General features: G+C 36.5%; 1 protein-coding gene across 1 annotated transcript in view; it reads right to left on the bottom strand.

The window, feature by feature from the left end:
* Positions 1-6,254: 6,254 nt before the first annotated feature.
* LOC127422574 (hepatocyte cell adhesion molecule-like) overlaps positions 6,255-15,173 on the bottom strand; it is an 11,060-nt gene continuing 2,141 nt past the window's right edge. The window contains exons 2-7 of the mRNA XM_051666213.1: positions 13,832-14,170; positions 13,313-13,594; positions 11,379-11,472; positions 11,004-11,071; positions 9,655-9,725; positions 6,255-9,538 (exon numbers count right to left, since the gene is read on the bottom strand). Coding sequence (XP_051522173.1) covers positions 9,248-9,538; positions 9,655-9,725; positions 11,004-11,071; positions 11,379-11,472; positions 13,313-13,594; positions 13,832-14,170 — 1,145 coding nt within the window. The 3' untranslated portion in view covers positions 6,255-9,247. The remainder of the gene's footprint in view (positions 9,539-9,654; positions 9,726-11,003; positions 11,072-11,378; positions 11,473-13,312; positions 13,595-13,831; positions 14,171-15,173) is intronic.

Raw genomic sequence — 15,173 nt, 5'->3', positions numbered from 1 at the left:
AAAGGATAAACAATAAGGATATATTTTTCACAGCCTTCTTTTCTCATATTTAACAAGGATGCCAATATTTTTGGCCACTGTAACGTAATTGAAGAAACAATGATGTGTGATGAACCCAAGTGCAGTTTTATTTACAAACGTGATATCCAAAAAACCATAACTCCAAAGATGAACAAAACAAAAACATGAACTTGACTAAACTTGACTTGAACAAAACATAGACTTGACTTGACTTTGAACTTGGCATAAACAATAACACGACATTACACAAACAATACCTGACCATGGACAATGGCAAACATGAGGGTTAAATACATGGACAAGGGAGAAACATGACAATGATAACCAATGACAAGAGAGAACTGATAATAAAGACAATAAACCAATGAAAACAAGGCACATGACCATGGAGGGAAACATGAAATCATATGACCACGTGACCACATGACAAGATCACATGACAAGGAAACAGGACAAACATGGCATGGAAAAAAACACATACAACCCTGACAGCCACCACTGTACATGATCAATCAGTTTAAGCTGTAATGACAATGCAACACTGGCCCGATAGGGCAACTGATAGTTCCATCAGCTGGTTAAAAAAAAAAAAAAACTCTCACACTTGTCCCATTGGGTCATCCACACTGCTGGTTGAAATAGTTTTAAGAAATCAAAGTTGTTTTTCCAAACCATTTTCCCACTGAATTTCTTTTCCAACTTTAAATATTAGCAAAGGGGGTTCAGAGTCCAATAACATGCATGAAAACAGTAGCAGCACAATAGAGCGCACATTTAAAAGATGTTGACAGGAAAAGCTTATGCAACTATCTGAAAAAGAAAATCACACCTCAGGTAATTCAGAAATGCATATGCTTGCTGCTAATCAGTGGACAAAAGAGAGGAGTCCAGTCATATTTCAATAATAAAGGATCTAAGAGAAAGACATTATCCTGATAATAAGAGGCTTTATGTCTGTTCAGTTTATGGCTGTGTGTCCGTGCCAGATCTGGGTAGGAATATGGAAAACTCCTCCATTAGGCTCCTTTCATCTTCTCCTATTGCTTTTCAGCATCCTTAATGTTTTATTCTATCTCTGTATGTAGAACTTGAAAGTCTTCTTGAAAGATCCATTTTTATTCTCTTATTCATTATGTTTCTTTTCTCCAAGAAAGCTTAAGACAAAATCATTTTGTAGTTTCTCTGACCTGCTAAGTCGAGGAAAACACAACCGCTGTCTATGACCACATTGTACTGATTTCAAAATCCACACAATATATGCTGGACTGCTGATAACTGTACAAAAATAAGCTGTTTGCCTACAGCAATTGACTCTAATGATGTTGCTTAAGGCAGTACTGCTGTTATGCAAAGCACACATGATTTCATAATATTCTGCACTCAGTAAAGAAGAGTAATGAGTGAGTGCCGCATTGGTGAGACTTTATTTGTCCTCTACTGTATTTAGAATCAGACATAGTGATTTGGGGTTCTGTGGTTTGATTAAAGTATCTACTCCAAAAGGTTCCAATGAGCCTTGATTGCAACCATTCTGCATAATCACCACTTAAAGAACTCTTTTTTTCTCCCCAATTTGGAATGCCCAATTCCCAATGCACTCTAGGTCCTCGTGGTGGCGTAGCGACTCTGTGAATCTGGGTGGCGGAGGAGGAATCTCAGTTGCCTCTGCGTCAACCCACACATCTTAACATGTGACTTGTTGAGTGCGTTACCACGGAGACATAGCGCATGTGAAGGCTTCATGCTATTCTCTGTGGGATCCATGCACAACTCACTACACACCCCACTGAGAACGAGAACCACATTATAGCAACCACGAGGAGGTTACCCCATGTGACTCTACTCTCCCTAGCAACTAGGCCAATTTGGTTGCTTAGGAGACCTGGCTGGAGTCACTCAACATGCCCTGGATTTGAACTCGCGACTCCAGGGGTGGTAATCAGCATCTTTACTCTCTGAGCTACCCAGGCCCCCCACTAAACAACTCTTTTGAACATGGACCAGCTTAAAGGAATAGTACACCCAAAAATGAAAATGATCTCATCATTTACTCACCCTCATGCCATCCCAGATGTGTATGATGTTCTGTCTTCTGCTGAACACAAACAAAGATTTTTAGAAGAATATTTCTGCTTTGTAGTTTTACACAATGCAAGTGAATGGTGGCCAGAACCAGGTCCTTAGAATGGGAGAGGATGGTAATTAGACATTTGTAGGTCAAAAAAGCACAGATAGTCAGCATAAGAGTAAACCATCCTATCTCCAGCGGTGATATCAATGTCTTCTAAAGTGAATTGATCACTTTGTGTGCGAAAAAGAACACTATTTAAGCATGTTTTAACACTAAAAGGTCGCTTCCAATCAGGCGTTGACGAATGGACGAACTGACCTTGATTGAGTGCTCCTGTGATGCAAGCGCATTGGCACGTTCCTTCAACTCATTGGTTGTGTGTCTGTCATGTGTCAGTTCACGTGCTATCGGTTATGTCATGGGAGCACTCGGGTAAATCTTGCTATTCCTTTAAGTACTAGTGTTTAAAGGAAAAGTAGAGCAATAGATTTGCTAACCCTTGAGTGGAAAAATCTAACATCAGTCATTTAAATAACACTGTAGGCAAGAGTGCCTTGTTTGGGGAAATGAATATGATTCAGATTGCAGCACTATTAACACCATCATACTCCTAGTATCACAAAACTTTACTGCTGCCCTTCCATCATTCTCATCCTTTTACCTAAACAGATGCATGCTAAAAATTCTGTCATCATCATCACCCAATCCATAACACTTTCTCTCTTCTCTAAAACACAAACACCTACTGACGATGTTAGTGAAAATGTTTGAGACATGTGAGAGCTTCAGTCACCATTCACCATTCACTTTCATTGTAGTTTTTTTTAAGACAGAATTATTGTGAAATCTTCAGCTTCACAATACCAGACATCTGATAGGAGTTGACTAATAAAAGAGAGGAGTTATGATGTTGATGTTAAAATTCTTCTCTTGCAAAGATACCCCTAATGCTAATGCTAAAACATAAAAGTATGATCCTTGACAGACCTGCACAGCACATTAAAAATGCAAAACAAAAAGGATGTTTACAAATCAACTACACATATTGTTTTGAGAAAATTGAATTGTGACACATACTAACATTGCATGAGAAAGAGCTCAGGCACGGGCATGTCCGAACGAACATCGCAAAAGGTAATCACAGTGGTGTAGCTATTGCAAAATCTCGACACAAAGACATCTCTTGCAGGCTCAAAAGGAAAGACAACCTAAAGCAAGCAACGAATAAAGAAGAGGACAGAGATGAACATGCATTTGTCTTCAAAGTGAGTGACTGTTAGCTTAACGGACTGAAACACAGAGGGCTGATGGTTGATACGGGAGCAACATCTCACATAATTACAGACATCGGAAAGTTTAAGACGTTTGACAATAAATTCCAGGCAGAAAAACACTTCACTGAGCTGGCAGATGTGACAAAAGCAAGTGGGGTGGAGCTGAAGAGAGGTGACGCAGAGGCGTGTTTGATTGACAGCGAGGGGCAGCAGGTGAGCACAATGCTGACAAAAGTGCTGTACATTCCTTCGTATCCACAAGACATCTTCTCTGTTAAAGCAGCGACAGCCAACGGAGCCTCCATCAACCTCCAACTGGGACATGACAAGCTCATTCACATTTCAGCTCTGTTTGTCCATACAAAGAAAGTGAATGTGTGCCATGACACTGCTGGCTATTTGACAGACCAAAAGTCATATTTAGGCAGCATAAAAGTAATCCACATGACTCCAGTCAATCAATGAATGTCTTCTGAAGCAAACCAATAGGTTTGTGTAAGAAACATATCGATAATTAAAATGTTTTTAACTTTAAATCGTTACTTCCGGCCAGCGCCGGGATGTTGTTTGAAATGACCTAACTCTCGCGTGACATTCGTTCCTCTGTTGTAACATAGTGCATGCTTCCGACTTCTCGCGTGAACGCCATCACGCTTAACTTTAATTTATGACAAATTAAAGTTTTAATTATCTATTTATTTTTTACACAAATCTATCTTTTTTTTTTTTTCAGAAGACATTAATTGATTGACTAAATTTGTGTGAATTACTTTTATGCTGCCTAAATATGCCTTTTGAACCGTCAAACAGCCAGCAGCCTGATGGCACCCATTCACTTGCATTGTATGGACATAAAGCTGAAATGTGCTTATGAAAATCTTCATTTCGGTTCTGCTGAAGAAGAAAAGACACACATCTGGGATGGCTTAAAGGTGAGTCAACCATGAGAGAATTTTCATTTTTGGGTGAACTATTCCTTTAAGTACTTGGGTGCTTATGAAGTTTGTAACACACTGCTTTTCTTTTATAAGATCTAATTCAATACTCTGTAGACCATTAACAATGGACAATTTATTTTACAGGTGAGGTTTTTGGATGCAGAAGGGAGAAATCTCTCAAGGACTTTGTCAGGAGGATGTTTGCCTGCATTTTTTCTAATGACCAGTCCTGGCTATGAAACTGGACCGGCTTGGGACTGAAGATCTCTTTCCGGCAGCTAGCTTTAAAAAACATCACTGTAGGTTATTATTAGTTTATTAATTAAATTTTTGGTAATAAATCTGGAGACAATTTTGAATCTGAATCTAGTTTAAATAGATTATTTCTTGATCTTTCATGATGAACAAATATTGATAAGAATTGTTCTGTGATTTCAGGAGCGATAAGAAACATCCCCTTGACAAGAGAGGCAACAGAAGGAAGCCTCCAAGAGGTGGTGTCAAAATATCTGAAGAGAGCTGCTTACAGAGAAAAGGATAGGAAACAAGACAGGCAAACTGAAGAGGCTCAAAATCAAAAGTGTGTGAAAATCCCAGGAGATCAGCAGTTACAGAAATACTCAAACCAGCCCATCTGGCACCAACAAACATGCCACGGTCCAAATCACTGAGATCACATTTTTTCCCCATTCTGATGGTTGATGTGAACAATAACTGAAGCTCCTGACCCGTATCTGCATGATTGATTGTTGGTGCCAGATGGGCTGGTTTGAGTATTTCTGTAACTGCTGATCTCCTGGGATTTTCACACACAACAGTCTCTAGAATTTACTCAGAATGGTGCCAAAAACAAAAAAAAAACATCCAGTAAGCAGCAGTTCTGCGGACGGAAATGCCTTGTTGACGGGAGAGGTCAACAGAGAATTGCCAGACTGATTCGAACAGGCAAAGTCTAGGGTAACTCAGATAACCACTCTGTACAATTGTGGTGAGAAGAATATCATCTCAGAATGCTATTCTGAGATGTGGGTTCGTACTGTTTTTGTGGCACGAGGGGGACCTACACAATATTAGACAGGTGATTTTAATGTTGTGGTTGATCGGTGTACTGTTGTATATATAGTAATGTGCAAACATTTTAGACACATGTAAAAAATCTTGAAGTGAGGATATTTTCAAAATGAGTGCCATAAATAGTTTTATTTATCAATTAACAATACAAAGTAAACATTAAAAACCTTATTTAAATCAATATTTGGTGTGACAACACTTGCCTTTAAAACAGTACTAACTCTCCTATAGGTAAACTGACAATTTTTCAACATTGTTGGTGGGTAGGTGGTTTCAAGCCTCTTGGAGAACTTCCCACATTTCTTCTTTCTATTTAGGCAGTCTCAATTGCTTCTGTCTCCTTATGCAATCCCAGACTGACTCGATGATGTTGAGATCGGGCTCTGCTGGGGCTATACCATCTGTTGTTGGGCTCCTTGTTCTTAATTCTATTTGCAAAGGGAATGTTAAAATCTAAAAAAATGGTTTCCCATTGACACACTAAAGCAGAAGAAATAAAATAACTGTCAAGACAAATGTGTTTGTGAAACATTTAATGTGCCTACAACTTTTGCACAGTATATGTATTTCAATGAGGTTATTGGAATCGTTAATGTGTTTCTTTTTGCAAATGTTTATGGCTGATTGTTGATGTCATATTTTATTCTTGTTCAGTATATATACAGTATATGCAGTATATATAAAAAATTCAAAGATGTATTGTTACCATGTATTTACTGTGTGTATATATATATATATATATATATATATATATATATATATATATATATATATATATATATATCTTTTTAAACAAAAGTTTGGTTATTTATCGTATCTTTAATCTGTACACTGAAAATATGAATACATTTGCTATGGCTATTCAGAGTGGTGTTTATTTTATTTATTTATATATTTTTAAATATTTTTTCCCTCAGTTATTTTGGATATAGTGTGAGCAAATAAATGAACCGTGGACCGACCGTGGGCCGCCAGAAATAATTTATTATAAACAAGCGAACCACTGTCGGAAAAATGGCGGCTGTCGCTGGAGGTCCGCTGGGAAAACGATAAGCAAAACTCCGGTGAACCGAAGGCGGTGTCCGGTGGGCCGCTACTAGCACGCAGGCCATATGTTAGCTCCAATGGTTTCATTAGCTCCGTCAATTATGAACTATTTACCGGTTAATCTACGCTAAAATGGCGGCGCCAACACCCCTATTTCATGTAAAACGTATCAAATAATAATAAAACGTTTTTCAAAAGTACAAATATTTAGCTTCAGCAAATAAGTCCTTGGGCCTCGCAGCCAGGATTATTTGATTGCGTCATCAGTGTTAACTAAAAGTTTCGCTCAAAATCCAGATTTAATATTGAGATTCATTTTATTAGTAGTTGATGAAAGGTGATTTTGTAAATACTGCTTTCTTCTTCTTAAGGTAAAACTTTCAAGTCATTTGAAGCAAATGCTTTTATTTGTTTACTCGTTGTACCAGTAACGAAAACCTCTCTTTATTTCAAGACAAAAAGCAGAGAAAGACCCAAAAAACAAAAGCTAAACAATTTGTTGCCCACGATGTTGGATTGATTGATAGTGATATGGCAGCCTCTGGTGGTTATAAAGTGTCAATTCTCTTATGCTGTTCTTTCGTGGAAGCTGGTGTCTCTTTAGGAGTGTCTTTGTTAATTTGATGACTTAAAGGAATATTCCGGGTTCAACACAAGTTAAGCTCAATCGACAGTATTTGTTGCATAATATTGATTACCACAAAAATTAATTTTGACTTGCCCCTGCTTTTCTTTAAAAAAAGCTTAATCTGGGTTACAATGAGGCATTTACAATGGAAGTGAATGGGGCCAATCTGTAAACGTTAAAATACTCACTGTTTCAAAAGTATAGCCACAAGACATAAACAATGTGTGTTAACATGATTTTAGTGTGATAAAATTGCTTACTATCATTTTCTGTGTAAGTTTAAAGCCAATTTTACAACTTCGTTGCCATGACGTAGTCAAAAAACCCTAAAATTATTGAAAGAATGATGATTTAAACAACTTGACAGCTCAAATAATACGTGCGTTAATGAATGAATGTAAATACTTTTATAAAATTATAAGCTTCACATTTCTGCCTTTAAACCCCTCAAAAATTGGCCCCATTCACTTTACAGTTTTTCTCGATCGATTTTACGCATATCTCCAAACTCAGGTCACTGCTCTCATACAATTAACACAGCCATCTGAAAACTTTGTAATTGTCCAAAACAGACTGTGCATTTTTCTTGATTTTCCTCATTTTCTCGAAACACTACATACAAATTTCTCTGATCCAAAACTCATGCTTTCAAAACAGTTAACACCGACAACTATATTAAAGTCATATTATCAAATGCACATGTCAAGTTAATATTAATATTATTATATTATCATATTAATATCGGCAGAGTTAGTAATGCACACAGCAAAGAAAATGCAATTTACTAAACCTTTCACACAACTATCATGACTCTGTTATCTATAAAAGGGGTCAAATATGAAAATTCACGGCAAACAAACAATGAGGAAGAAGAAGAGGTAGAGTGGGTAAAGAAAGAGAAAATCTGAGGAAGAAGTGATGAGAAAAGGGGAATGTTTTCTCAACTCTGTCAGGTGTGTGCATGGAAAGACTTCAGGAAAGACCAAATGGAGATGGTGTAATGATGGTGAACAGAAAGAGGACATCAGGGTGGAAGATTAGAATAAAGAAGGCTCAAATGATCTGCGAGTCCCTCTAATTGATCGTTTTATGAATTATGGTCTCTCTATGACACACAGAGTGTTCGGCCTAATGTGAGCAGATCTACAGTGACTTCAATCTCAACAAAAAAGAAGAAGAGTGAGGATTGGCATTGGAAGAGGAAGGACAGCGACAACTAGAAATTTAGAGACATTTTATGAGAACATATGGAAAAAGGTCTTTACTGTGGATTTTATGATAAATGTGTTATTTCAATCATAGACTTGTGTGTCTATAGCTGAACATGTTATGAATTCAATAGAGAACACATCTATAGTTTTGATGTTAGTATTTAGTTTTAATAAATGCATTATCAGAAAAGAATATGTTGCTTCATTGTGCAGTGAAATTTAATTGTTTTGCAAATTTGAGTGTCTGTTTCGTCCGCTGTGTGAATTGTTTTGAGAGCACTGATTATAGTTTGGAGAAATTTATAAAATTGACTGAGAAAAACTGTAATTGTGAGTGCTGAACCACTGTAACCTCGATATTTTTTTTATTTTTTTTTGGTAATGGTAATTAATATTTTGCCACAAATGCTGTCGATTGAGCTTGACTGAGTTGAACCCAGAATATTCCTTTACTTAAACATTAAGGAAACAGGTGATATTATTTGAATGATACTTATCATATTAAAAAGGAATGAAAATTATTTTTAACACTAAATACAGTCATATTTTACCCAGATTTTCAGATAATGACAAGTTGGCCTAATATAGAATTATATCTGCAATTGAATTGCATATTTTTCTAATATATCTTTCAGTGTATGCTATTACTTTAAAGTTAACAGCTGAATATAGACCAGAAAACATCTGAATGATAAAAGTAAATGACATTTTACTATTTTATATTAGTATGCAAAAAACAGTTAATCCATCCAGTTCTTTACTTTACAACTAGAGATCTGTAACATTTGGTCTTTTACGTTATTCATTCAACAATGTAAATTTTTTTGAAAACAAAAAACACTAACATTTACAAAAGATGTTAAAATAACTAATTACCCCATATACACATACATACTCTCATTCTGGGGATTTTACATTCAATGCTCTCCATGTGTTTCCATCTTGCTCATCACGTTGATCTGTAGTGGTGCATACTGCTTTTCTGTTCAACAGGAAGTTCTTCTTGCATGTGGAGGGGAGGGGCTTACTCTTGGAGGGTGTGGCTTGCGTGTTAAGCTGCCCAGGTGTAGGGGACAAGAGAGGGGTGGAGAGAACATTGGATGAGAGGTTGATGAAGGAGAGGGTATAGGGGTGCTGGGGTATCTTCTTCCGGAGTGCATATAAGCATCGGGAGAGTATGCAGAATGTGGTGCCATGCTGGGATAACAGGGTGGGCTGAGGGGATCAATAGGGTTGATAAAATTACAGGAAGACTCATCTGCTCCCTCAGGGAAATCCTGAAACAAAGCAAAGATTAATTTGTCCTTCATATTGTCATTGACACAGCAATATACAAAGTGAGACAACATCATCCTAGTAATTACAGTAGTTACAATATTAATGTCTTTCTTACTGTTTCTTTGAGAACATATAGTCCCCCTGGGTTCCGATGATTATGGTAACCTCTTGAAGGCACAATATCAACTACAGCAAAGAAAGTATTCTTTAAAGTAAAAGCAAAGTGGAGAAAAGCAAATTTGTGTTGTACAATGATTTAGATTAATGCACAAAAATAACTTAAAGGTGCACTCAGTGAATTTTTGTTTGTGTTGCACTGGCTGAAATTGCAGCCGACTTGGACTTATACTGATATTTAATAGAATGAATGCAGCATTGTGCAAAAGCAAACATTACCAGTTACCATTGCCATTGTAGAAATGCACTATTCACAGTCAGACATGGTTAATGTATTCTGCAAGTGAAAGTGTCCAACACTCAAAAAATAAAAACGTTCAATGAACTTTAAAATTAAGGAAAACTTTTCCACGCAATTAATTTAAATGATTTTTTTTTTCATCAAAAATGAATGTATTTGAATGTGCTAAAGTCTTGTTGTACAAACTTCAATTAATTTTGTCACATCTACTAGATTTTTTTTCACTCAAAATCATCATTTTAATAACGTTGAGGCAACTTAATTTACTGTATACTAGTTCAGATTTTTTTTTAAAAAGTTTTTTTAAACATTTGTTGCAGTAAGTGCTACAAGCAGTGAGTTTGTAGTGTTAGCAATAGAGGATGACATCTTGCAGATGAGTTTTAAATAAATTATTTTTGGAAATAGATGCACATACATGACACAAAACCCAAAGGAACAACAAACACAACACCACCAGTGCAAATACTGCAATAAAAAAGCAAATATTAAGCAGTTTTTACTCATCCCATGGTGCATGCTAGGAACCTGACATCTCATGTACATCTGGTTATGGTCAACATAAATTATTTAAGTTGTTCCAACACAAATGGATAAGTGAACTTCCATTTTTACAAATGCAAATTAATTGTACACAATGAAATTTAAGAATTGTTTTACATTTTAAGTAGCTAAATTCAACAATGAGCAAAAATTCATTTTTTTGAGTAAATAACAGGGGCGTAACCGAGATAAAGTGAGTAGTATTAGGCTGGTCATGTGATCTCTACATGGCGGCTCCCATGAGGTGACCCGCTCCATGTAAAATATTACAGATTTTGGCTACTGATATGACTGGAGTCTTCATTTCTTATAAATGTACATTATTTTAAATATATTTTTAATTCATTCATACTATTCATTTGTTTATATGTAAAACCTTTTTGATGAATAAAACAAAAACAAAAAAAACAAACAAACACTGAGTGCACCTTTAAATTTATAAATCTTATTTTCAAGAGCAAATGTAACAAGCAGACCAATTAATAATGAATTAATGATGCTACCCTCATGATTGCCATTGCTTTGCTCTGCTAAATTTTGTCCGCTCTGTCTGGCAAGCTGTTCCCTTTTTCTGTAGAAAGATTAACAACAATAGATTTGTGTTTGCAACATAATGCTGACTGTTAATATCATATCCATTATCATTTTTACTTAATGCAAGAACAAAAGTGAAAATGTAAAACAGATGAGTCATTTCTAGATTACTGTGCTGCCTTAGCTTGCTTTGGTCTTTGTTTTTCCATCTGATCTGTGGAACTTTGGCCTCCTAACATTTGAAGCACAGACTTTTCTTACAAGAAAAGAGCAACCTGGTGAGATTTATTGTAGGTTGCTTTGAAACTATCAAAGTGAATAGCTAAGAACAAAAGAGCTTGTACTTTCTGGAGGGCTTCCAACAGGCACACACAGTCACCAAGGTGATGAGTAAGAAAATGCCTCCCATGGAGAGGATGATATAGAGAGAACTCCGTCCTGCAAATTTGAAAAAGGGAAAAACAGGATGACATAGTACATCTTTAATTTCCAAAACACAAACAGTGCTCTGAACAACCAAACTACTCTGTTGAAAAGGTCCAAATTAACTAGACCTCAAATGGAAGATTGGTTGCACAGGTTGCCAGGAATACTAAGTGTAGGAAAGAATGGGATGGCAAAGGGGATTTTTTTTAAAGGGTAGATTGTGCAGAGGGAATGCAGAACCCCACTGGGCTCAGTGCTCTGACAGAAGTGTATGGAAGTGGAGCAGTAAATGGGGGATTAGTTGGCTGAGATCTACTGGAGCAAAACTCTGTTCATAAACACTCTTCCCCACCAGCCCTTTTCATAAACGCTCACAGCTAGCCAAAGTTAAAGTGTTCAAGACATTACATGTTCTTGAAATTGTTCAGGGTCAGAAATTAACCAGGGCCCAGGGCAAAAATGCCACTGAAATTGACCAAAATACCCCAACTGCCCCTTTTAAGGGAATCACTTTGGGTGAGAAACAGATAATTATTACAGTCCTTTTTTACTATATATTTTTACTATCTCCACTAAGGGTGGGTAAAAATATTGTTTTCCCGATGCATCGTGATCTCCATTTGAACGATCTCGATATTGATTCTTAAATCCCAAGATCAATCTTTTACTCTGTGCGCAACCCTCTACTACAATGAGAGAAAATCACTTGCATTTGCAACCAAATTTCACACTATGTGACTAAAAATTTATATATTTGGCCACTGGCTGGTAAATGTTTACATTTCACTTACCAGTTAATTAATTGAGAGGTATAGTGGTGGAGATTTCAGCAGTGAGATCCTTTAACTGTGTGTTGAGAGTAAAAGTCGTTCCATACAATGTGTGTCCAAAGACAAGATCCAAGCAACAGATTTTTTTGTCATTGAATAATGTCTCTTTTAATACCCTTTTTGTTCTTTACAGTCCATTGTTGATCAAAAACAAACAAAAAATAATTCTAATCAGGCATAGCACAGATGAGATAAAGCCATTTGAGTCTCTCTCATTTACAGACTGTATTTACAGAAATACCAGGTTTCCTTAAAGAAACAGTACCGGTTTTTAGCATATGTTCAACAATTCAGTGTAATACCTGTAAACAGTACAAATTATGCAATTAAATAATACACATATAACAAAATATAATGTATGCAATATAATATCATATTTGTTGATCAAATACATTGATTTGTTCATTTTTAAAAAGCTAAAATTTGACCAAAATGCTAATAAAATATAATTAGTAAAATTCATATTTTCATAATGTACCTAGTTAGAAGGTCCCCTGTATAATTAACATCATTAACAGGGAGAGAACTGATTTCATATGTAAGCAAAAGGGACATTATAACCTAAATCTAACCATGTGAATTGATATTGAATCGAATCGGAATGGAATCGTATTGAATCGTTAAAAACTGTATCAATACTAGTAAGTGGAGATTTATAGTAAAAAAGGAATTTTCATTTTTGGGTGAACTTTCCCTTTAAGTCCTCTTTTTAAAATTCGTTGTCTAATATTTTATATATTTTATAAATTTCATTATTTTCCAGACCCATATAGATATGGATTTAGTAGAAAAGTCGTAGTCTTTATTAGTAGATAAAATATACTCTCATAAAGACAAAAATGCCCCTGAAAATCAACTACAGGGGGCAAATATTGCCTCTTCATAAAAGATTAATTGCTGACACTGTTAAATACACAGTATTCACATTATACTGTATGACATCATCATTCTACTGTATACGCACTATCCAGGATGCATGTGGCCATATAAAAGTAAAACGACAATAGTGTCACATCACCTACTGTAGACAGTGAGTTTGACAGGCAGACTCTTCATACTGCTGATGGGGTTCTCCACCCTGCAGCTGTAGATGTCATCATCTGACATCACAACACGGGAGATAGTCAGGACCTTCTGGTCATGTGACAGGAGGAGATGTGAGTCATTGGTTAAAAATTTCCCGCCTTTCAACCAACTATAGGTGGGTTTGGTGCCACTGTCGTGAGTGCAGTTAAGTATAAAGAGTTCAGTTAACTCCAACACGGATGACGCCACCATGTGCACAAAAGGCCTGGACACTGGAACTGTGATATGGAAAAATGACAGTATTCATTTAAGGACCTTGGAGCACCACATAAATCCCATAGTATATGAATTTGTCAATCATTTCATATCATAATGTTACTATCTAATACCATCACTGTACCATGGTTCTGCAACAGTACTTTTTGGTAAGGGTAAACATACATTACTCTTTCATTAGTACTGATTTTTAGAGTCTATTTAGGAATTTAGGAATAAATCCACCTTGTCTTGCTTACCATCTACGGTGAGGTTTAAGTATCGTTCACCAGTGAAGGTATCATCAGTGATGGAGATCTCCACCTCGTAGGCCCCCTCATCAGAGAGCTGTAGCTGATGCAGAAGGAGGGATCCATTCTCGAACAGGAGGATTCGGCCACGGTACTCTGGCCTCAGGTTTCCAATGATGTCTGTGCCAATCGACTGAACCACAGTGACAGGTTTGTCCCTTTTCAGCTGCCACTTAATGACGGGCTGGTCGGAGCTGGTGCTGGTATAGGTCACAGAGAGAAGGGCAGAGCTTCCTAGTGTACCTCGAACTAAAGGAGACGGACTGCTGATGTTTACCCCAACTACATCTATATACATACAGACACATATGGAAACAAGAGACAAATGAGACCTCAGTTGTTTATCCTAGAGAGCAATGAGATTAAACAGAGAGCAAATGGAGACTTTTGCTTAAACCTTAATTCCTGTTCAGTCACTTTTGACAGATTTGACCTTTTTTTTTAAAACTATGATCTTTGAACTTTGTTACATTCGCCGGAAATGCAACCGCTGCTCCGCTTGGCAAAATAACGTTTTCAAACTGGGAGGTTCCAGAGCTTGTCAGGGGAGGCGTGGAGATTGATGATAAAATAGTTCAGTTAACTATTGAAAGAGCAGCCTCTCAGCAATAAAACTGTCTTCATGGGAACAGACTGTGCGTTTACATGCACAATCTTATAATGATTGTGCTTAAAAAGCTGACAACAAGAAAGTTCATGTAAGGTCATGTTAAAACTTTACAGTTTTTCTCAATCACTTTGGCTCATTTTTTGAAACAGTCTTAACATTCTCTAAACCGTAAGTGCAATTGTCACAACTGTTTAATGGGACATCACAACTCTATTGCATGTCTGCAAAATGTAGTAACTCACCCAAAACAATTAATTCTTCAATGCTTCAAAACCTAGATATTGTGTCAGTAAATTGGCCAATGCCACCAAAATGAAAAATGTTTTTGTCATCGTGTGAGCCATACTAGTCAAAATGTTTAGATGTTTTTCACCATGGCAGTCAACCCTGGAAATGTTTATGTACAAATTTCATTTTTGTTCTACTTTTTTGTTGACACTGACTGCTTACTGTACTATACAAGAATGTCAGTTTTGTCTAGCTGAATGCTATTGTGTATCACACTGAGTTTTTTAGATACCTATTTCAACAGTAGGTAAAAGTTTACTGGGAAAAGTCAATACTGTACAATACTGTAGTACACAGAAAAAGGATATGCACATTTGTGTGTATACAGTAAATTTATTTTTGTTGCAATGTGTTACATGTAAACAGAAAATTCACATTTGCATGTCCATTTTT

The sequence above is a fragment of the Myxocyprinus asiaticus genome, chromosome 31 (assembly GCF_019703515.2).
Source record: "Myxocyprinus asiaticus isolate MX2 ecotype Aquarium Trade chromosome 31, UBuf_Myxa_2, whole genome shotgun sequence".
Taxonomy (NCBI): Eukaryota; Metazoa; Chordata; class Actinopteri; order Cypriniformes; family Catostomidae; genus Myxocyprinus; species Myxocyprinus asiaticus.
The sequence above is the reverse complement of the archived record's forward strand: the minus strand, read 5'-3'. Positions and strand labels throughout refer to the sequence as shown.